The sequence below is a fragment of the Dendrobates tinctorius genome, unplaced genomic scaffold (assembly GCF_039654945.1).
Source record: "Dendrobates tinctorius isolate UK_male_01 unplaced genomic scaffold, ASM3965494v1 ptg000070l, whole genome shotgun sequence".
Classification (NCBI taxonomy): domain Eukaryota; kingdom Metazoa; phylum Chordata; class Amphibia; order Anura; family Dendrobatidae; genus Dendrobates; species Dendrobates tinctorius.
The window spans coordinates 92,172,885-92,196,930 of NW_027361738.1; the positions used below are offsets into that span (position 1 = coordinate 92,172,885).

Genomic DNA, 24,046 nt, shown 5'->3' on the forward strand with positions numbered 1-24,046 from the left:
AGTGACTGCACCAGCAGAATACTGAGTGCAGCTCTGGAGTATAATGCAGGATGTAACTCATGATCAGTAATGTAATGTATGTACACAGTGACTGCACCAGCAGAATAGTGAGTGCAGCTCTGGGGTATAAAACAGGAGGTAACTCGGGATCAGTAATGTAATGTATGTACACAGTGACTGCACCAGCAGAATAGTGAGTGCAGCTCTGGAGTATAATACAGGATGTAACTCAGGATCAGTAATGTATGTACACAGTGACTGCACCAGCAGAATAGTGAGTGCAGCTCTGGGGTTTAAAACAGGAGGTAACTCGGGATCAGTAATGTAATGTATGTACACAGTGACTGCACCAGCAGAATAGTGAGTGCAGCTCTGGAGTATAATACAGGATGTAACTCAGGATCAGTAATGTATGTACACAGTGACTGCACCAGCAGAATAGTGAGTGCAGCTCTGGAGAATAAAACAGGATGTAACTCAGGATCAGTAATGTAATGTATGTACACAGTGACTGCACAAGCAGAATAGTGCGTGCAGCTCTGGAGTATAATACAGGATGAAACTCAGGATCAATAATGTAATGTATGTACACAGTGACTGCACCAGCAAAATAGTGAGTGCAGCTCTAGGGTATAATACAGGATGTAACTCAGGATCAGTAATGTAATGTATGTACACAGTGACTGCACCAGCAGAATAGTGAGTGCAGCTCTGGAGTAAAATACAGGATGTAACTCAGGATTAGTAATGTAATGTATGTACACAGTGACTTCACCAGCAGAATAGTGAGTGCAGCTCTGGGGTATAATACAGGATGTAACTCAGGATCAGTAATGTATGTACACAGTGACTGCACCAGCAGAATAGTGAGTGCAGCTCTGGAGTATAATACAGGATGTAAATCAGGATCAGTAATGTAATGTATGTACACAGTGACTGCACCAGCAGAAGAGTGAGTGCAGCTCTGGAGTATAATACAGGATGTAACTCAGGATTAGTAATGTAATGTATGTACACAGTGACTGCACCAGCAGAATAGTGAGTGCAGCTCTGGAGTATAATACAGGATGTAACTCAGGATTAGTAATGTAATGTATGTACACAGTGACTGCACCAGCAGAATAGTGAGTGCAGCTCTGGAGTATAATACAGAATGTAACTCAGGATTAGTAATGTAATGTATGTACACAGTGACTCCACCAGCAAAATAGTGAGTGCAGCTCTGGAGTATAATACAGGATGTAACTCAGGATCAGTAATGTAATGTATGTAGACAGTGACTGCACCAACAGAATAGTGAGCGCAGCTCTGGAGTATAATACAGGATGTAACTCAGGATCAGTAATGTAATGTATGTACACAGTGACTGCACCAGCAGAATAGTGAGTGCAGCTCTGGAGTATAATACAGGAGGTAACTCAGGATCAGTAAAGTATGCACACAGTGACTGTACCAGCAGAATAGTGAGTACAGCTCTGGAGTATAATACAGGAGGTAACTCAGGATCAGTAATGTAATGTATGTACACAGTGACTGCACCAGCAGAATAGTGAGTGCAGCTCTGGAGTATAATACAGGAGGTAACTCAGGATCAGTAATGTATGCACACAGTGACTGTACCAGCAGAATAGTGAGTACAGCTCTGGAGTATAATACAGGAGGTAACTCAGGATCAGTAATGTAATGTATGTACACAGTGACTGCACCAGCAGAATAGTGAGTGCAGCTCTGGAGTATAATACAGGAGGTAACTCAGGATCAGTAATGTAATGTATGTACACAGTGACTGCACCAGCAGAATAGTGAGTGCAGCTTTGGAGTATAATACAGGATGTTATTCAGGATCAGTACAGGATCAGAAATGTAATGCCAATTATGACATGCGTTGGCGATGCGCTCGTCTATTGCAGTCTATTAGTGCGTTAATGCCGCTATGTAACGGATGCGTTAAACGCTGCCCACAAACGCAATATGAACCCAGCCTTAGATAAACCTGTTAGTCCAAATAACAGCACTGCTCCACATTATCATACCATTCATTGCAATGATGAACTCATGGACAGTGGAGGCTCTATCTTTGGGATTTATTTATTTTACTCACTTATATAGCGCCATCATATTCTGCAGCGCTTTACAGACATCATCATCGCTGTCCCAGAGAGAGAGAAATTTTCTATGTGCCAGAATGGAAAATGCAGCTGCATGGGTTAAATTAAAGGAAAAAACTATTCCGGGCATGCTCAGTTGCAAAAAACGGAATCCGTCTCCGGAATCCGACTTTTGACGGACAGCGACGGATCCTGCGCCCATAGGCTTCCATTACAGCCAACGACGGACGGCGCTGGATCCGTCGCTGTCCGAATTTTTGACGTTCACAAAAAACGTTCCTTTGTACGTCGTCTCCTCCCGACGGACAAAGATTTTCCGACGGATCCGTCGGATGACGGATGAAACGTGCGGCCATCTGTCACAATCCATCGCTGGATCCGTTTTTTTTTTCAAAAAACGATGGATTGTGACTGATGGCAAAAAACTGATGTGTGAAAGAGGCCTTAACCTACCGAATGTGGTCGAAATCTTTATCCACCTGCAGGGACCAGTAAGTGCAGGATCTTACCGGTAAAACTTCACTGTTGCCACAAACTCAGCTGCTCATTTGCTGCTATGGGCAGGTGTGGCTTTAGTTCTCATCATGAGGAAGAGCAGTTAGTGACTATACCATAAGGTAGCCATTTTTTTTATTATTCTGGACTATTTTACAACTTTTTTTTTTCTTCTTTGTAAGAGTTGATGAACAGCACATCAGTCATTCACCCCTCTTTAAAATGATAAACTTGGGGCTTGGGTGAAACAGATTTTATGCATGCAGTACAAAGATTCACCAGTAGATGTCCCACTTATTCTGCTTAGGTTCTGCTAGCTCCGGTTTTTTTTACCTATATCCATACTGTAATATACCCACATGCTCTATTGTAGAGACATAAGAGAAAACAACTTTTTTTAGGGCTTTTATACACATGGTGTAGGTGCCTGGAATTTATAGGAAACATACCCACAGTATAACACAGTGGCAGCAAATTGGATAAGATCAACTTCCTGTAGAAAAAACAAGAACCCGAAGCCGACCTGATTTGCAGGTTTAGAATCTGGAGGACGTCAAATTTTGCTGCTGATTTCTCCCCTTTTACAAACCCTCATTAAAATTAATGAAAATCGATTCACACAAAGTGAAATTTAAATTCACTATTTGGTGACCGTCCTTTGCCTTCATCAGTTCTTCTAAGGAGTTGTCACTTGCAGAGAGTTATTGTACATCTGAATCCTCTGTCACTCCAGCTCTATTCCTCGCCTGCTTAACTGATGGCTTCTTTGCCTGAAGTCATAGTAGCACAGAGGCCGTCAGTCAAGCAAGAGGAGATGGAGCTTGGCGGGAAATAGATCTGGAGTGACAAAAGGCTTCAGATCTACCAGAGCTCTTCAGCCTTATTTGCATATCAATTAAAATGCTGATTTCTCAGTAATGGAGGAGCGGACTGGCCTTGTAAAGATATTGCTGGACTTATCTATGAAAGAGCTACATATTCATATAAATAGTTTAGGGTGTGAAATCCTGCTGATAGATTCACGTTAATGACATTGGCTGTAGGTTTTGGGTCGTTGTTCGGCTGCAGAACAAATTTGATACCTCCCTGATGGTATTACATGATGGATAAGTGTCTGCCTGGATTTCTCAGTTTTGAAGACACCATTACTCCTGACCGACCAAGTCCCCAACACCATTTCCTGAAATGTAGCCAAAATCTTGCCGGACCCCCACTGTGTCACTGTTCCTGCAGACCCTCATTATCGTGTCGCTCTCCAACCTCCGGAGAACAAACTGCTTCTGTTACAGCCAAATATTTCACATTTTATTCCTCAGCCCAGAGACCTGCTGACATTTTCTGCTCCCAATTCCTATGTTTTCATGCATAGATGAGTCACTTGCTCTTGTTTCCATGTGGAAGGTCTTGGTTCATAGCAGCAATTCTTCCATGTAGACCACTTCTGGCCAGACTTCCCTGAACAGTAAATTGGTGTAGTTGGGTCCCATTGGTTGCTGCCAGTTCTGAGCTGATGGCACTGCTGGACATCTTCCATTTGAAGGGAAGTAATCATGATGTGTCTTTCATCCGCTGCACTAAGTTCCTTGGCCAACCAATGCATCTACTGCCCATAAATTTGCTCCTTTTCTTGCTGCTTCTTCAAATTAGCTTGAACTGTACACATTCACCAGAAGACTTGCCACACTCATCAGGAGGGCTTTAAACTAGAAGTGGGGATGGGAGGAAAAACAGCAGACAAGAACATGCAGCAGAAGGACAAACTAATCAAGGATACTAGATGTGGTAAAGAGGACCCAAGACAGGGTACTCAGATGGAAGCTAAGAAAAAGGAAGCAAAACTTCTTTCCTGCATGCTGACCAACGCAAGAAGCCTGACCAATGAGATTGAAGATCTGGAGTTGGTAATGTATGAGGAAAAATACGACCTAGTAGGAATAACTGAGACATGGTTAGACGACTGCTATGACTGGGTGGCTAACTTGCAAGGATATGATTTGTTTAGGAGGGATCGTATAAAAAGGAAAGGGGGTGGGGTCTGTCTATATATAAAGTCCACTTTAAAGCCCACACTAAGAGAAGATATACAAGAGGGAAATGAAGAGGTGGAGTCTCTATGGGTGGAGATACAAGGAGGGAAAAGTAATACAATCCTCATAGGGGTTTGTTATAAGCCACCAAATATAACAGAAGCCACTGAGAATGTATTATTGAAACAAATAGACAAAGCAGCAAATCCCAATGAGGTGATTATTATGGGGGACTTCACCTACCCCGACACAGACTGGGAAACTGAAACCTGCGTATCTCAGAAACCAATGTCTGTCAGTGACCAAGGATAATTATCTGTCACCACTTGTGCCGGGCCCAACTAGAGGGACGGCCCTTCTGGACTTAATGTTAAGCAACAGGCCAGATAGAATAACAGAAGTGCGAGTCGATGGCACCGAGGGAACAGTGACCACAATATAACACAATTCCACTTGTCCTTCAGTAAGGTGCCCTGGAAGGGGGTTACGAAAACGTTGAATTTCAGGAAAGCAAAGTTTGATCAGCTTAGAGAGGACCTTTGCCGAATTGATTGGGACAATGTCCTCAAAAATAGGAGCACAGAAAATAAATGGGAAATATTTAAATCAGTTTTACACACTCACTGCAAGCTAGCCATACCGTACAGAAATAAAAGGGCTAGGAACAGGAGAACACCAATGTGGCTAAATAAGGATGTAAAAAGGGCAATAAATAACAAGAACAAGGCAGTTAGGAAGCTAAAACAACAAGGCAATGAAGAAGCATTAAAAAGTTATAGAGAAAAAAATAAAATGTGTAAAAAACAAATACATTTAGCAAAAGTGGAAACTGAGAGACTCATTGCTAAGGAAAGTAAAACAAACCCCAAACTATTCTTTAATTATATAAACAGTAAAATGATTTAAATTGATGGTGTCGGCCCTTTAAAGAACAATGAGGGTGAAATCATAGAGAGCGATGTGGGAAAAGCAAATGTTTTAAATACTTTTTCTCAACAGTGTTCACACAGGAAAAGGATTTGCCAGGGGAAATGCAGAGTGATAATGTAAACTCCCCATTAAGTATTACCTGCCTAACCCAGGAAGAAGTGCAGAACCGCCTTAGTAAGATTAAAATTGACAAATCACCAGGCCCTGATGGCATTCACCCTCGGGTATTAAGGGAGTTAAGTAATGTGACAGACAGGCCTCTATTCCTTATATTTAAATATCCACAATTCGGGCCTGAAAATACATGGCACTCCCCAACTACTGTATATACCAAAAAGATCAAGGAAGCATAATGCCATAAAATGTAATTTACTTTGTTGAATGACGTATAACAAAGATAGACATAAAAAATAGACATAAAAAGAGATGGATATATCGGTGGATATCACTGGTACAAATGTGCTAAACATGTACAGATACACAAAAAATGATATACCTAATAATCCGATGTCGAAGATATCGTGACCAAGTGTATCAATAAGGGGTATAAGAAGTATATAACGTATGTGCATTCTTAGGCGACTGGTTTGAAAAATGCTGTAGTAATATTACTATCAAGAAAGAGGGCTATAGGCATCCATGGCAGTGATATGGCCACCACCCAATATATATGACCCAAATGGCCAAAAAGAGCTCTTAGCAGCTGATACATTAATAAGGCCAAGTTAAATGCACAACATTACTATAATACTTTGTCCGGGGACCGCGGTATCTCAGGTCATATGTGCTTTAAATTAAGGGGGCTTATCAGCATTTCTATGGGGACTTATATGCTATGCACACTCTGTGTCATTCCTTGTACCATGTCTGTGATATGACTATGTGGGTATATACCACTTTATGCTACCTGGCATTTTTAATTGCCTAAAATAGCGCATTTACAATCATTGAACATTCTGGCCTATTCTTTTTGCACGTTTACTTTATGTTACAGCTGTGACAGCAGACTTACATTTTGCACTATTAGCACTTTTTTAGGACTGGGTTGTCCAAATTATAGCAGTGTTATATTATAATAGTATATGTGTCTATGCAGTGTCATAGCGGTGACAGGGGGTGAATACATATATCATTACCTCTCTATTTGGACATGAATTTTTGTCCTAAGTATTATAGTAATGTTGTGCATTTAACTTGGCCTTATTAATGTATCAGCTGCTAAGAGCTCTTTTTGGCCATTTGGGTCATATATATTGGGTGGTGGCCATATCACTGCCATGGATGCCTATAGCCCTCTTTCTTGATAGTAATATTACTACAGCATTTTTCAAACCAGTCGCCTAAGAATGCACATACGTTATATACTTCTTATACCCCTTATTGATACACTTGGTCACGATATCTTCGACATCGGATTATTAGGTATATCATTTTTTGTGTATCTGTACATGTTTAGCACATTTGTACCAGTGATATCCACCGATATATCCATCTCTTTTTATGTCTATTTTTTATGTCTATCTTCGTTATACGTCATTCAATAAAGTAAATTACATTTTATGGCATTATGCTTCCTTGATCTTTTTGGTATATCCTTATATTTAAAGACTGTATAGAAACAGGGTCTGTTCCTTTTGATTGGCGGCAAGCAAATGTGGTACCAATATTCAAAAAGGGGTGTAAAAGGGAACCTGGAAACTATAGGCCGGTAAGCTTGTCATCTGTTGTGGGTAAAATTTTTGAAGGGTTTCTAAGGGATACCATTATGGAATATCTCAATGTTAATAAATGTTTAACTCCATATCAACATGGATTTATGAAGGATCGCTCCTGTCAAACTAACCTGATCAGCTTCTATGAGGATGTAAGCTCTCAAATGGACCCAGGAGAATCATTGGATGTCATTTATCTCGACTTCTCTAAAGCATTTGACACTGTCCCACATAAAAGATTGGTAAGTAAGATGAGAAAGCTTGGGCTAAGGGAAAATGTGTGTAGATGGGTAGGGAGCTGGCTTAGTGATAGAAAACAAAGAGTGGTTATTAATGGGGCATCCTCCGATTGGGCCAGGGTTACTAGTGGGGTACCACAGGGGTCTGTATTGGGCCCCCTACTATTTAATATATTTATTAATGATCTAGTGGATGGCTTACACAGTAAAATATCAGTATTTGCAGATGATACAAAACTATGTAAGGTAGTTAACACAAAGGAGGACAGTTTGCAACTACAGACAGATTTGAGTAAATTGGAGAATTAGGCTGAAAAATGGCAAATGAGGTTTAACACAGATAAGTGTAAGGTTCTGCACATGGGAAGGAGAAACAGATGCTACAATTACTTCCTAAATGGGAAACTGCTGGGGAAATCAGACATGGAAAAAGACTTAGGCATCTTAGTCAATAAGAAGCTAAATTGGAGTGCCCAGTGTCAAGCAGCTGCCACCAAGGCAAATAGGGTCATGGGATGCATTAGAAGAGGTCTGGGGACACGAGATGAAAACATAATTCTCCCTCTGTACAAATCACTCGTCAGACCACACTTGGAGGATTGTGTGCAATTTTGGACGCCAGTGCTCAAGAAAGACATTACTGAACTTGAAAGGGTTCAAAATGATAAATGGAGTTGGTTCACTACAATACCCAGAAAGGTTATCAAAATTAGGTCTATTTACTCTAGAAAAGAGAAGACTTAGGGGAGACCTAATATATATGTACAAGTATATCAGAGGGCAATACAGAGATCTCTCCAATGAACTGTTTGTACCAAGGACTGTGACAAGAACAAGGGGGCATTCTCTTCATTTGGAGGAAAGACAATTTCTGCACCAGCATAGAAGAGGGTTCTTCACGGTAAGAGCAGTGAGGCCCTGGAATTCCCTTCCTGAGGAAGTGGTGATGGCCAACTCACTGAATGGATGTAAGAAAGGAATGGATGCTTTTCTTGTGAGTAACAGTATAGAAGGTTAAGAATAACAGAATATTATAGGTAGATGGTTGACCCAGCTTAAGGGAAGGATTTTTTTTCCCTATGGAGAAAATTGGCTTCTACTCTGTGGGTTTTTTGCCTTCCCCAGGATCAACAATGCAGAACAGCTGCACTAAAAATAGGCTGAACTAGATGGACATAAGGTCTTCCTTCAGCCTTCAAAACTGTTACTATGTTATGTTACATCTAGAAACTGTGAAATCTTTCCCTGGAAGAGACTTCGCTGATGCAGTATAACTACCTTGCGTTTTGTTGCTGCGCTGAGTCTTGCCATAGTGGATGACCTGCAACGTGAAACTGTCTTCCACACCCTCACCTTTGTAGCAGAGTTTTGCTGTTCCTCACCCACTTTTAAGCCTCCTATACAGTTATTTCTGTTAACGCCTGTGTTTCAACCTTCATGCATGATGATCATTATCACCTGCTTGGTATAATCGGTTATGGGTCGCACTCACCCAGGGCAGCGGGGTACTCGGTATCGGGCCCGATGAGCCTCAATGGGAGATGTCACGGCAGCTGGGACCCGGCCCGTGGCCCAGGGCGCCCATTGTAAAAGGGGGAATGTTCAGTGTGCTTATGATGATTAGAATGAATGAGTTGTGACGCCACCTGTGGTGTTTGGCAATGAAGATGTTAAGCCAACGCTGCAGATCCTCTGGGACAAATGGTGTGGTGCAGCAATGATGTTATAGCCCTCCACAGGCAGGACTGAAGTCCCAGGGCAGAGTATGTGAAGTGACACTTAGGCTAGTTTCACACTTGCTTTTTTTTGCAGCGCGTTTTTCCCGCAAAAAAACGCATTGAAAAAACGCATACATAAGCATACAACTGCTGCGTTTTTTTCAAGCATTTTTATGAGCATGCATGAAAAAAACGCAGCGTTTTTATGCATTTGTATGCGTTTTTAGTGCGTTTTTACCGCGTTTGCACTTTTTTCCAACATTTTTAGGTGGCCCCTCACACTACCCAAACCATGACTTTACTAACCCTAACCCTGACCCTAACCCTTAACCAAATCATACTTAACCCTAACCCAAACCCTAAACCCTAACTAACCCTAACCCTGACCCTAACCCTGACCCTAACCCTGACCCTAACCCTTAACAAAACCATACTTAACCCTAACCCTGACCCTAACCCTGACCCTGACCCTAACCCTTAACAAAACCATACTTAACCCTAATCCTGACCCTAACCCTGACCCTAATCCTTAACAAAACCATACTTAACCCTAACCCTGACCCTAACCCTAACCCTGACCCTAACCCTTAACAAAACCATACTTAACCCTAATCCTGACCCTAACCCTAATCCTTAACAAAACCATACTTAACCCTAACCCTGACCCTAACCCTGACCCCAACCCTAACCCTGACCCTAACCCTTAACAAAACCATACTTAACCCTAATCCTGACCCTAACCCTGACCCTAACCCTTAACCAAACCATACTTAACCCTAACCCTGACCCAAACCCCAACCCTAACCCTGACCCTAACCCTAAACCCCCTTAACTAACCCTAACTCTAACCCAAACCCCTAAATTCCATGGTTAAAAAAAAAAAACGCATATGCAAAAAAACGCATACATGAGCATGCCAGTGCGCACATATGCGCATCCATAGGCTATAATGGCCATTTTTAGCGCAAAACGTGCGCATATGTGCGCATGCGCTTTTTTGCAGGGCCAAAAAATGCAACATGCTGCGTCTGGAAAATACCAACGCACACCCCAAAAAAACGCAGCGCATGAAAATCGCATACATGCGCTTACAAGCGCGCAGGTATGCGCACCCATGTTAAATATAGGGGAAAAAACGCATGCGCAGGTATGCGTTTTTTTCCAGCGCTAAAAAACGCAAATGTGAAACCAGCCTAAGATGGTGTAGTATCGGGCGCAGGGGATGTAGCAGTGAGATGGTGTAGTGTCGGGCGCAGGGGATGTAGCAGTGCTGGGCAGGTTGACGCAGGAATAAGTGGAGGACACCGGGGCATGTAGTTCCAAAGCTTTACTCACAGTCTGTTGTGGCACAAGAGCCCGCATCCGTGCCGTGTCCTCCGGGTCAGGAGCTCAGCCAACCTCCAGGCAAGATGAAGTACTCCTTTCCAACACTCCGCCAACATATGTGCCTTTTCTGAACGTGTCCCTCTTAGCGCCTTTAGTGAAGTACTCACAGTACTGAGTTACACTGGACTTCCTCCTGTCTGATGTTCTTATGAACTCTACTTGTACGGCAGACAGCTGTAGCCTGCTTCGGGGACTCCTTGCTACCTAGTCCCGGCTCATTATCGTTGCTCTTGTGCCCCCAAGTCTGGTGTGGGAATAAAGTGGTGACAACTTCTATTCCTCCGGTGTCTGCTGCAGGACCATTAGTATCCGTACAACCTCGGGGACCGGACCCCGGCCTTGCGCTTAGAACTTGGGAAGGGTTCTTCTCTAACCCTGATCCTTGGTTCTCTTCTTCTCCTCACGTTCCGTACTAACCTTTCCTTCTTATGGAGAGTCAGGCTTTCTATCAAAGTTCCTTTCCTGTGCCAGCGGACCCAGGTCACTGAGGTCGGCTGCAGCACTTCCTTCATCCATCCCACTCCGGGGATCTCCTTTCACAGACTGACCTCGTCAGACTCCTGTGACAAACTGACTGAATCCTAAGCGCTTCCTGCTCTTTTGATGCAAAACTAAACTCCACCCGCCTCCCAGCACGCTTCGTGTTCCAAGCAGGGAGCCACCAAAGGTGCTTTGCTACACTACTATGTTGTGTGGGGTGCACGTGTTGGAGCGTGGTCAGGTGTCTCCACCTTACCTGGATGGTGGGGCACCACACCTCAGGAGGAGGTGCAGTACCTCTGTGGCGACTGAACCCTCAGGGGCGCCACAGTTACTCATACACCTGACTGTAATCTTACAAAATCCCTGACTTTGTACAAGTGAATAGAATTGAATAATAAGGGCAGAGACGATAAATATTTATGGGATTTAGATGTTTATATATTTTTATTCTATTTTAAATTTTTGTGTTTATATTTATTGTATAATTTTATGTTTAATTTTGCTTTTTTCATGAAAGATTTTTGTTTTGCTATTTCACTTTGCATTTTGTTAATCTTAATGGTTTATTAGGATAATTTATGTGTGTGTCTATATATATATATTGTATTTTTATATTTTATCTTTTTTTTGTTTATTTTTGTTCTATTTTTTATGGAAGATTTTACTTACCTGCTTTATTGTGTATTTACTTTAGTTTAAATATTTCTTTTTTTTTTATTACAAATGTGAATTGAAAGCAACCCGCTTCATTTTGGGCTACAGATGTACAATCTTTTCTTGGTGCAATATGAGAAGAACATGGTGTCAGGATTACCTTGGCCTCATGCTGCGCCGCGTCTCTCCCCTTTATATCAGTATTCTGTAGTGCTCTCTCAGTCCAGTTATAAAATTGCAGGTTACTTTTCTTTCTACCTTTTTCATACTTAAGAAACTGTCTGGAAAGTGAGAAGCTGCGAGGTCATAAAACAGTAGGATTGAAGGGTCATATTATTTTTTACCATGGTTACTAAGACCTGAAAAGACGCCGTCCTGCCATTCCTTTGTGTTCTTTCTTGAGATTGCACCGTCCTCCTCACATCATTTGTGCGCTGCCTCCTTTGTCATAAACTAGGACACGGCTACAATTGTACAAATATTATCAACTGCTTTGTACAAAAACATCACGAAATCCCAGAAAAAGAATGAAATGTGGTGGATAGAGAGGTAATTCTGAGACTTAAAGTGGAGAGTAATGAACCGAAAAGGATGGAATATAAAGCCACAAAATTCTGGGGCTTAATGTCCCACCCATATACATAAACAGAACATGTAACCCCCTTTTTAGTGCACCTGAAAATTAATAGAGACCACACAGTAGAAACACAGAAACACACACTGAAAAATGATAATTTTCCAGACCCTTTTTATTAATAAGCGGGACCCTTAAAAAATATGGACCCCCCTAAATAAATACAGAACACCTAGGTTATAAGCACTAAAGTCCTTAAAAGTTAAGAAAACTAGATCAGACCCCTTAAAATGACCTTCTAAATAACTACAGACCCCTAACCAGACCCCCTAAATTAATTCAACCCCAGACAAGATCCCCTTACAATACAGACCCCAGATTTCCTAATATTGCCCAATCTAATGTTAATGAGATGACTCTGATAACTCTTCCCCAGTCTACACAGCAAAGCTGACGGCTGAGATGAAAGAACTGGAAATGACAGGTTATTGTGTGCTGCAGTGGATGATGTGAAAACTAATATTTCAGGATTTTTTTTTATTATGTTTGATTAGAATATTTTTTAGAATTAATGAACTAGTCAAATATAAAAATGAAAACCATCAACAGTAATAAAAAAAAAAGAAATCGAAGTATCAATGCAGCAATACCTAGTGTTATAAATACCGCGCTTATATCTTCCTATTTCAGGTCCGAGTCACACAAGGAAAGGAACCTTCTCACCTATTGAGCTTGTTCAAAGAAAAGCCTCTTATTATATACAAAGATGGCACATCCAGAAAAGGGGGTCAGGCGCCCCCCAGAGCGGTCAGACTCTTCCAGGTCCGCAGGAACTTGTCTTTCATCACACGCATAATGGAGGTAACTACCTGGAAGGAAATTTATAATAGACGAAGCAGAAGTGGGAACTTGAAGAGAGAGTGCCAGGACAATATTACCATCTCATCCAAGTGCACCTCCTTGTGGGAGAACTTGCCCTGAGAAAAAGCACCTCCATGGTTCAAGGGAGATGGCCAGCTCCAGGGGGAAATGCTGTTTCATGAATGTGTCAATCACCAGGGCACTCGGCGCATGCACACAACTTCAGTTTCTTCCATTTCCCATGCCCCATGCTTTCCATCTTTTCTTTCACCACTTATTTTTCATTTCCTTTTTCCTACACACTTACCTCTAGATTCTGAACCTTCCTCCTTGTCTGTCTGCTTATTTTAAATAATTGAATTTCAGGTCCCTAAATCCTGTTCTAGACGGCTTCTTATCCCTCCTTTTGAGTTCCTGACATCCCTTCCAACATCATGGTTTTCTTTCTTTTCCTTACATCCTCATCCTGCTAACATCTCTTCTTTCTTTTCTTCTCCTTGGATGTCTTTCCCCTTAATCTTTTCAATCCCTTTCTTCCCCTTGCATCCTTTTTTTTTCCTGTTCAGATCACATCTTTTCTTTAAATCATCCTTTCTGCTTATATTCCCTTCCTGTTTACATACCATTCTTGTTTCTTCTTTTTTACACTCCCTTCCTGCTCAAATTTCATATTTCCATTCTTACATCCTCTTCCTTCATTTTTTGTCCTTTGACCCTGTGTATGTTTTCCTCCCCTTTCTTTCCTTTACCTTCTCTCCCTTTCCTTTACTCTTCTTACATCTCCTTCCTGCACACACCTCATCTTCCTCCTAGTCTTACGTTTCCCTTTCTTTCCACTCACATCTCTTCCCTTTCTTCTCCTTACATCCCCTTCCCACTCACATCTCATTCTACATTTATTGATCTTACATCCTCTTCCCAAAATCTTTTCCTTCCATTGTCTTCCCACCAACACCTCTTCTTCCTCCTATTCTTTTTGCATCCTATTCCCGTTCAGATTTCATCTTTCCTTTTCTTCTCCTTACATCCCCCTTCTGCTTATTTATTTTCTCCTTACATCCTTTTCCTGCTAAAATCTTATTTCTTTTCTTCCTTAGATGCCCTTCACCATTGTTTTCCTTCCCTGTCTTCTCCTTACACCCCCTTACTACACCCTACTCTTCTTCCTGTTCTTACATCTTTCCCTTTTTATCCCTCACATCTCTTCCTTCTTTTCCTTACATCCTCTTCCTGCTCACAACTTATCCTTCCATTCTTGTCCACACATCTACTTTCTGCTCACATCCCCTTAGCGCTTACATACCATTCTTCCTTTTCTTCTCCTTACATCCTCTTCCCACTCACTTCTCATCCTTCCTTTCTTCTCCTTACATCCTCTTCCCGCTCACATCTCATCCTTCACTTTTTTGTCCTTACATCCTCTTACCACTCACATTTCATCCTTCCCTTTCTTCTCCTCACATCCTCTTCCCACTCCCATCTCATCCTTCCTTTCTTATCCTCTAAAATCCCTTTACCGCTCACATACCATTCTTCCTTTTCTTCTCCTTACATGCTCTTCCCGCTCACTTCTCATCCTTCTCTTTCTTGTCCTTACAACCTTCTTCCACTCACATCTCATCCTTCCTTTTCTTGTCCTTACATCAATCTTCCCGCTCACTTCTGATCCTTCCTTTTCTTGTCCTTACATTAATCTTCCCGCTCACTTCTGATCCTTCCTTTTCTTGTCATTACATCCTCTTCCCGCTCACTTCTGATCCTTCCTTTTCTTCTCCTTACATCCTCTTCCCGCTCACTTCTGATCCTTCCTTTTCTTGTCCTTACATTAATCTTCCCGCTCACTTCTGATCCTTCCTTTTCTTGTCATTACATCCTCTTCCCGCTCACTTCTGATCCTTCCTTTTCTTCTCCTTACATCCTCTTCCCGCTCACTTCTGATCCTTCCTTTTCTTGTCCTTACATTAATCTTCCCGCTCACTTCTGATCCTTCCTTTTCTTGTCATTACATCCTCTTCCCGCTCACTTCTGATCCTTCCTTTTCTTCTCCTTACATCCTCTTCCCGCTCACTTCTGATCCTTCCTTTTCTTGTCCTTACATCAATCTTCCCGCTCACTTCTGATCCTTCCTTTTCTTGTCTTTACATCCTCTTCCCGCTCACATCTCATCCTTCCTTTCTTGTCCTTACATCCCCCTTCTGCTCACATCCCCTTACTGCTCACATAACATTCTTCCCCTTCTTCTTTTCCCTCCTTTATTTGGTGGTGTGTAACACACAACTTAATGTTTATTTGAAGTTACAATGGAGATAACTTTACAATTGTCCTTCAACAAGTGAGTACAATGGAAGACAAGACACGTGGAATCATTATTTCTTAATACTTTTCTTTCTGTATTTTCAGGTAGATGCAGCCGCCACCTCGCTGAATTCCAATGATGTGTTTGTATTGAAACTGAAGAATAATTCTGGCTATGAGTGGACAGGAAGAGGCGCGAGCGGAGAAGAAGAGAAGGGAGCAGGATATATCATCAATATCCTCAAATGCAAGACGACACGGATAAAAGAAGGACAGGAGCCAGGTCTGAAGGTTCTTTTATTTGCATCCTAATAAGCAAATCTTTTTAAATTAGCTTTTGATGAATGAAGTTGCTCTTGGCTTTCTTCTCAGGCCCATGACCTTTAATTAGTGGTAACGAGCATGCACGAGAGCAGCTCGATTTAGATGGCCAACACGGGATGTCTGTTCTTGGAGATTGTTGGAATCCCCAATGATCAGATACTTTTCTCCTGTCATGTTGATAGGTTGTAACTGTGGGTAAACCCTTTCAAGTCAGTGGAGGCTGAACTATTGGATAATGAAGTCACATCTGTCTTATCTTATATGTAAGAAATACTCTATACTAAATAGAAAATGTGCCCATCCACAAAATGACCACGGCAGACTCAGATGTAGGGCCTGAAATCACAATCAAGGGGCAGAAATGGAGCATAGCCTAGGAAGAAGAGGCCAACCTTCCTTATCTAAAGGAGCCACACTGTCATATTGAACCAGCCACATTAAAAAGTAAAAAGTGTATTAATTTCTGAGATACTTGTATCAAAAGTATATAATATGAAAACTGAGCTGCTTCATGTTTACGATGATCGGGCATAAAATATAAAGAAAAAACTTTTAAACACAGTCTAGTGACATGCAATTCTTGGAAACCTTTCCTGACTGTAGATGACTTCTGGAGCTCCCTGGGAGGTAAAAAATCGTATCAGACGTCTGAGCTCCTCGGATCCCAGCTTGCAAATCACCCACCACGGCTTTATGGCTGCTCAAACAAGTCTGGGAGATTTGTGGTAAGTATGAAGCTTTTCACCAAAAACCAATACAATATAAATTGTATCTATTATTATCATCATAACGCAGAAAATCACGTAAAACTTTATAAATCATTGGGAGAGTGTAACATCTTCATTCCTATAAAGTACTTATCCCTGACATCTATTATATAAACTCAGATCGAAGAGGTCCCAGGAGAATTTACACAAGAAGACTTGGCAGAAGATGACGTCATGTTACTGGACACATGGGAACAGGTATTGTAAGACTTCAGGGTTCTGTTCTGGATGTACAAGTATATAACTACTATAATACTGCTCCCTATGTACAAGAAAATAACTACTATAATACTGCTCCTATGTACAAGAATATAACTAATATAATACTACCCCATATGTGCAAGAATATAACTACTATAATACTGCTCCTATGTACAAGAATATAACTACTATAATACTGCCCCTATGTACAAGAATATAACTACTATAATACTGACCCTATGTACAAGAATATAACTACTATAATACTGACCCTATGTACAAGAATATAACTACTATAATACTGCTCCTATGTACAAGAATATAACTACTATAATACTGCTCACTATGTACAAGAATATAACTACTATAATACTGCCCCCTATGTGCAAGAATATAACTACTATAATACTGCCCCTATGTACAAGAATATAACTACTATAATACTGCTCCTATGTACAAGAATATAACTACTATAATACTGCTCCTATGTACAAGAATATAACTACTATAATACTACCCCTATGTACAAGAATATAACTAATATAATACTACCCCATATGTGCAAGAATATAACTACTATAATACTGCTCCTATGTACAAGAATATAACTACTATAATACTGACCCTATGTACAAGAATATAACTACTATAATACTGCTCCTATGTACAAGAATATAACTACTATAATACTGCTCACTATGTACAAGAATATAACTACTATAATACTGCCCCCTATGTGCAAGAATATAACTACTATAATACTGCTCCTATGTACAAGAATATAACTACTATAATACTGACCCTATGTACAAGAATATAACTACTATAATACTGCTCCTATGTACAAGAATATAACTACTATAATACTGCTCACTATGTACAAGAATATAACTACTATAATACTGCTCACTATGTACAAGAATATAACTACTATAATACTGTCCCCTATGTACAAGAATATAACTACTATAATACTGCTCCTATGTACAAGAATATAACTACTAGAATACTGCCCCTATGTGCAAGAATATAACTACTATAATACTGCTCCTATGTACAAAAATATAACTACTATAATACTGCCCCCTATGTACAAGAATATAACTACTATAATACTGCCCCTATGTACAAGAATATAACTACTATAATACTGCTCCTATGTATAAGAATACAACTACTATAATACTACCCCTATGTACAAGAATATAACTACTATAATACTGCTCCTATGTACAGGAATATAACTACTATAATACTGCTCCTATGTATAAGAATACAACTACTATAATACTACCCCTATGTACAAGAATATAACTACTATAATACTGCTCCTATGTATAAGAATACAACTACTATAATACTGCTCCTATGTACAGGAATATAACTACTATAATACTGCTCCTATGTATAAGAATACAACTACTATAATACTGCTCCTATGTACAGGAATATAACTACTATAATACTGCTCCTATGTATAAGAATACAACTACTATAATACTGCTCCTATGTACAAGAATATAACTACTATAATACTGCTCCAATGTACAAGAATATAACTACTATAATACTGCTCCAATGTACAAGAATATAACTACTATAATACTGCTCCTATGTACAAGAATATAACTACTATAATACTGCTCCAATGTACAAGAATATAACTACTATAATACTGCTCCTATGTACAGGAATATAACTACTATAATACTGCTCCTATGTACAAGAATATAACTACTATAATACTGCTCCTATGTACAAAAATATAACTACTATAATACTGCCCCCTATTTACAACAATATAACTACTATAATACTGCCCCTATGTACAAGAATATAACTACTATAATACTGCTCCTATGTACAAGAATATAACTACTATAATACTGCCCCTATGTACAAGAATACAACTACTATAATACTGCTCCTATGTACAAGAATATAACTACTATAATACTGCTCCAATGTACAAGAATATAACTACTATAATACTGCTCCTATGTACAGGAATATAACTACTATAATACTGCTCCTATGTACAAGAATATAACTACTATAATACTGCTCCTATGTACAAAAATATAACTACTATAATACTGCCCCCTATTTACAAGAATATAACTACTATAATACTGCCCCTATGTACAAGAATATAACTACTATAATACTGCTCCTATATACAGGAATATAACTACTATAATACTGCTCCTATGTACAAGAATATAACTACTATAATACTGCTCCTATGTACAAGAATATAACTACTATAATACTGCCCCCTATGTACAAGAATATAACTACTATAATACTGCCCCTATGTACACTGTATCACAATTACAGTGCAGTTTGCTGTATGAGCTTGGTTGCTGGCTTTCTCACATTGCCATTATCAGCTTTCTTGCCCCTTATGTCTTGGTGCAGCTTTACATGATAATCTCCTCCGGCACAGTCACCATTTTTATACATACATATCGTGTATTCGTAGCTGTCGCCGGTATTGGGCAGGGTCTTCTTGCCGCTCACTGACTTTTTCTTTATTCTCAGATTTTCTTATGGATCGGGAAAGATGCTAATGAAGTAGAGAAGAAAGAATCGTTGAAGTCAGGTAAGAATCTGACCCCGGGTAGATCAGGATTGTGCTGGTGTCATTGTACAATGAGTAACATGAGGCCGGACTCAGGTAAGGAAATGTCTGCGACGTAGTGGACATACTGTATACCGTCATATAAAGGTAAATAAAATGGCTACATTCATGTAGAGTGGAATAAGGGAAAAGTCTCCACCTGAAGTCTGAAGCTCCAGAGATGAGGCTCCTTCTCCTTCTCCTCTCTTCTGTGATTCTTCTTTCGCCTTTTGATTTGCTCAATGTTTTAATTTTGATAAAGTGCAGTACCTACTTTTAACCTACAGATGTCACTGTTGACTCTCTACTCTATACTGCGCCTTTACTGTGCTCTCTAATGTTATCTTACAGTAGACAGTCACTAGAAATGTCTCCTCTTTTCTTCCAGCCAAGCAATACATTGACACCGATCCATCTGGAAGAGATAAACGAATCCCCATTACTACCGTGAAACAGGGACATGAACCCCCAACATTCACTGGATGGTTCCTGGGCTGGGATTTCAGCAGGTGGCAGCAATAAGACAAGGTGCAAGAACCTGGAAACATGAGGACGCCAATATCCAAATATCCACTTGTCTCCAGCCATATAGCCATATTCCCTGATGCGATTCCCTCCGGTGCTGCTTTTTGTGGCTGTTTTGGATAAACATGTTACAAATATTACATTACATTTCTGCAATATTTACCTTTTTAATAAAATTTCATTATGTTCATGGGTTTTCTAATTTCAGAAACTTCTTTTTATGCGTTTGGAATGTTTAATAAAAGTACAAGTTTCAGAACAAGAGTTTTATGTCCCAGTTTTGTGCACTGTTTAGGAGAAAAAAGTTATTGTGTTGTAAAAAGATATTTCTGCCGCCACCAGGGGGCGCTCCTTGCATACGGATTCATGATTAAGGTTTATGCAGCTCTCATTGAACTCAATGCAGTGAGCTCCCCCTTGTGGTGATGGACAGAATTAAAAAATAAAACTATAAAAAGAAGCTGAAGATGTAAATCTTGTCCTCTAAACAGATTCTTGGTCTTATCCAGCCACCATCCTGATAGGATATTAATAAACCCATAACTAATCCACAATAACCAAGGACCACAGATATCAATATTTACCTAGGTAGCAACAGCTATACTACTCAAGACCACCAGGAATATGAGAAACTCAATGAATAACCTCTAACCCACTCTAGGTAAAAATGTGTGATGGAGCAAATATACAGAAACAGGAGCGTGACAATCCCAAGAAAAGGAAGGTGTCACGGCCCTCAGGAAGGGGTGCTGATAACTAACTAGACTGATAACTCCCACAGCGAGAGGAAATCGGTGCGCTGCCTGTCCCATTGATTAGAAAGGTATACAAAGGTAAGATGTGCAGCCAATCTCAAGAGGAAGATGATGTGCAAATCACAGGAAGAAGGGAATTAATTTGATACGAAAAGAAAACACCCATCAAAGAGAACAAATCTGAGATGACAAGAGGACGAAGATGTCCTGCAATCCCAAGATGTAGAAATTATGCAGCTGACCCCAAGAGCAAGGAGGTGTGCAGCTGACCCCGAGAGCAAGGAGGTGTGCAGCTGACCCCGAGAGCAAGGAGGTGTGCAGCTGACCCCGAGAGCAAGGAGGTGTGCAGCTGACCCCGAGAGCAAGGAGGTGTGCAGCAGACCCCGAGAGCACGGAGGTGTGCAGCTGACCCCAAAAGCAAGGAGATGTGCAGCTGACCCCAAAAGCAAGGAGGTGTGCAGCTGACCCCGAGAGCAAGGAGGTGTGCAGCTGACCCCGAGAACAAGGAGGTGTGCAGCTGACCCCGAGAGCAAGGAGGTGTGCAGCTGACCCCGAGAGCAAGGAGGTGTGCAGCTGACCCCGAGAGCAAGGAGGTGTGCAGCTGACCCCGAGAGCAAGGAGGTGTGCAGCTGACCCCGAGAGCAAGGAGGTGTGCAGCTGACCCCAAGAGCAAGGAGGTGCGCAGCAGACCCCAAGAGCAAGGAGGTATGCAACTGACCCCGAGAGCAAGGGGATGTGTAGCTGACCCCAAGAGCAAGGAGGTGTGCAGCTGACCCCAAGAGCAAGGATGTGTGCAGCTGACCCCAAGAGCAAGAATGTGTGCAGCTGACCCCAAGAAGAAAATATGGTACCGACCTCAAGAGGAAAATATGCAGCTGACCACAAGAGGAAGATGTGCAACCGAACCCAAAAGAAAAATGTTCAGCTCACCACAAGATGTTTAGCTGATTCCAAGAATAGGGTGTGCATCCGACCCCAAGAGGAAGGTGTGCATCCGACCCCAAGAGGAAGGTGTGCATCCGACCCCAAGAGGAAGGTGTGCAGCCGACCCCAAGAGGATGGTGTGCAGCCGACCCCAAGAGGAAGGTGTGTGCAGCCGACCCCAAGAGGAAGGTGTGTGCAGCCGACCCCAAGAGGAAGGTGTGTGCAGCCGACCCCAAGAGGAAGGTGTGTGCAGCAGACCCCAAGAGCATGGAGGTGTGCAGCTGACCCCAAGAGGAAGGAGGTGTGCAGCAGACCCCAAGAGCAAGGAGGTGTGCAGCTGACCCCTAGAGCAAGGAGGTGTGCAGCTTACCCCAAGAGCAAGGAGGTGTGCAGCTGACCCCAAGAGCAAGGAGGTGTGCAGCTGACCCCAAGAGCAAGGAGGTGTGCAACTGACCCCAAGAGCAAGGAGGTGTGCAGCTGACCCCAAGAGCAAGGAGGTGTGCAGCTGACCCCAAGAGCAAGGAGGTGTGCAGCTGACCCCAAGAGCAAGGAGGTGTGCAGCAGACCCCAAGAGCTAGGAGGTGTGCAGCTGACCCCAAGAGGAAGGTGTGTGCAGCCGACCCCAAGAGCATGGAGGTGTGCAGCTGACCCCAAGAGGAAGGAGGTGTGCAGCAGACCCCAAGAGCAAGGAGGTGTGCAGCTGACCCCTAGAGCAAGGAGGTGTGCAGCTTACCCCAAGAGCAAGGAGGTGTGCAGCTGACCCCAAGAGCAAGGAGGTGTGCAGCTGACCCCAAGAGCAAGGAGGTGTGCAACTGACCCCAAGAGCAAGGAGGTGTGCAGCTGACCCCAAGAGCAAGGAGGTGTGCAGCTGACCCCAAGAGCAAGGAGGTGTGCAGCAGACCCCAAGAGCTAGGAGGTGTGCAGCTGACCCCAAGAGAAAAGAGGGGTGCAGCTGACCCCAAGAGCAAGGAGGTGTGCAGCTGACCCCAAGAGCAAGGAGGTGTGCAGCTGACCCCAAGAGCAAGGAGGTGTGCAGCTGACCCCAAGAGCAAGGAGGTGTGCAGCTGACCCCAAGAGCAAGGAGGTGTGCAGCTGACCCCAAGAGCATGGAGGTGTGCAGCTGACCCCAAGAGCAAGGAGGTGTGCAGCTGACCCCAAGAGCAAGGAGGTGTGCAGCTGACCCCAAGAGCATGGAGGTGTGCAGCTGACCCCAAGAGCAAGGAGGTGTGCAGCTGACCCCAAGAGCATGGAGATGTGCAGCAGACCTCAAGAGCAAGGAGGTGTGCAGCTGACCCCAAGAGGAAGGAGGTGTGCAGCTGACCCCAAGAGCAAGGAGATGTGCAGCAGACCTCAAGAGCAAGGAGATGTGCAGCTGACCCCAAGAGCATGGAGATGTGCAGCAGACCTCAAGAGCATGGAGGTGTGCAACTGACCCCAAGAGCAAGGAGGTGTGCAGCTGACCCCAAGAGCAAGGAGGTGTGCAGCAGACCCCAAGAGCAAGGAGATGTGCAGCTGACCCCAAGAGCTAGGAGGTGTGTGTAATAACCTGCAGGTACTGTGGATGTCGCCACGGAACTGAGACAGACCAAGGGTTAATGGGTTTATTTTCTCAGTCTCCTGGAAACTGGGAACTCCGGGGTTAAATCTATGCAGTCTCTTCTCAGATTGAAGCTGGCAGCAGGCTGCTGAACTCTCCTGCTCTAAGTCTCTGTAAGTTAGGCTGACAGTCACTCTGCAGTAACGATGCTACACACTCTGGGCAGTCAACTTGCCACACTCAGGGGTCTCGGCTTGTCACTGCGGTCACCGGGGCTGCGCTCTCAGGTCACAGTCTCTGCACTGTCAGGGGAAAGTCCCCTCTGATCATGGAGGCTCCCGAGTTCATGTGCTCAACTACAGCTCTCACTATGGCTCGTATCTCAGCCTCCTCTCTCTGGGAGCATGGTACTGCAGCCTGCTTTCTCTCTGGCGCACTCTGCTCCGTACCTGGCGCGCTCTGCTTTCGCACCCTCTGCCTGCACACCTTTCGGTCCACCGCCCCTTCTCCTACCTCCCTGCCCCTTGCAGTCACATGGTCCAGTCGGTGCAGGGCAGAAAGTCTTCCCCCCGGCAACCCTGCTGTCTGGCTAAGTGGTTCCGGTTAAGGAGCAGGGAAGGTAACCTCTTTTGGTCTCTTCTTCTTCACCCCCTTACATGTGCAGCTGACCCCAAAAGGAGGTATGCAGCTGACCCCAAGAGCAAGGAGGTTTGCAGCTGACCCCAAGAGCAAAGAGGTATGCAGCTGACCCCAAGAGCAAAGAGGTGTGCAGCAGACCCCAAGAGCATGGAGGTGTGCAGCTGACCCCAAGAGCTAGGAGGTGTGCAGCTGACCCCAAGAGAAAGGAGATGTGCAACTGACCCCAAGAGCAAGGAGGTGTGCAACCGACCCCAAGAGCAAGGAGGTGT

General features: G+C 42.6%; 1 protein-coding gene across 1 annotated transcript in view; it reads left to right on the top strand.

Moving 5' to 3' along the window:
- Positions 1-20,186, top strand: part of SCIN (scinderin) — a 110,778-nt gene extending 90,592 nt beyond the window's left edge. The window contains exons 11-16 of the mRNA XM_073582125.1: positions 13,017-13,187; positions 15,588-15,765; positions 16,410-16,531; positions 16,694-16,771; positions 19,319-19,379; positions 19,786-20,186. Coding sequence (XP_073438226.1) covers positions 13,017-13,187; positions 15,588-15,765; positions 16,410-16,531; positions 16,694-16,771; positions 19,319-19,379; positions 19,786-19,919 — 744 coding nt within the window. The 3' untranslated portion in view covers positions 19,920-20,186. The remainder of the gene's footprint in view (positions 1-13,016; positions 13,188-15,587; positions 15,766-16,409; positions 16,532-16,693; positions 16,772-19,318; positions 19,380-19,785) is intronic.
- The last annotated feature ends 3,860 nt before the right edge of the window (positions 20,187-24,046 follow it).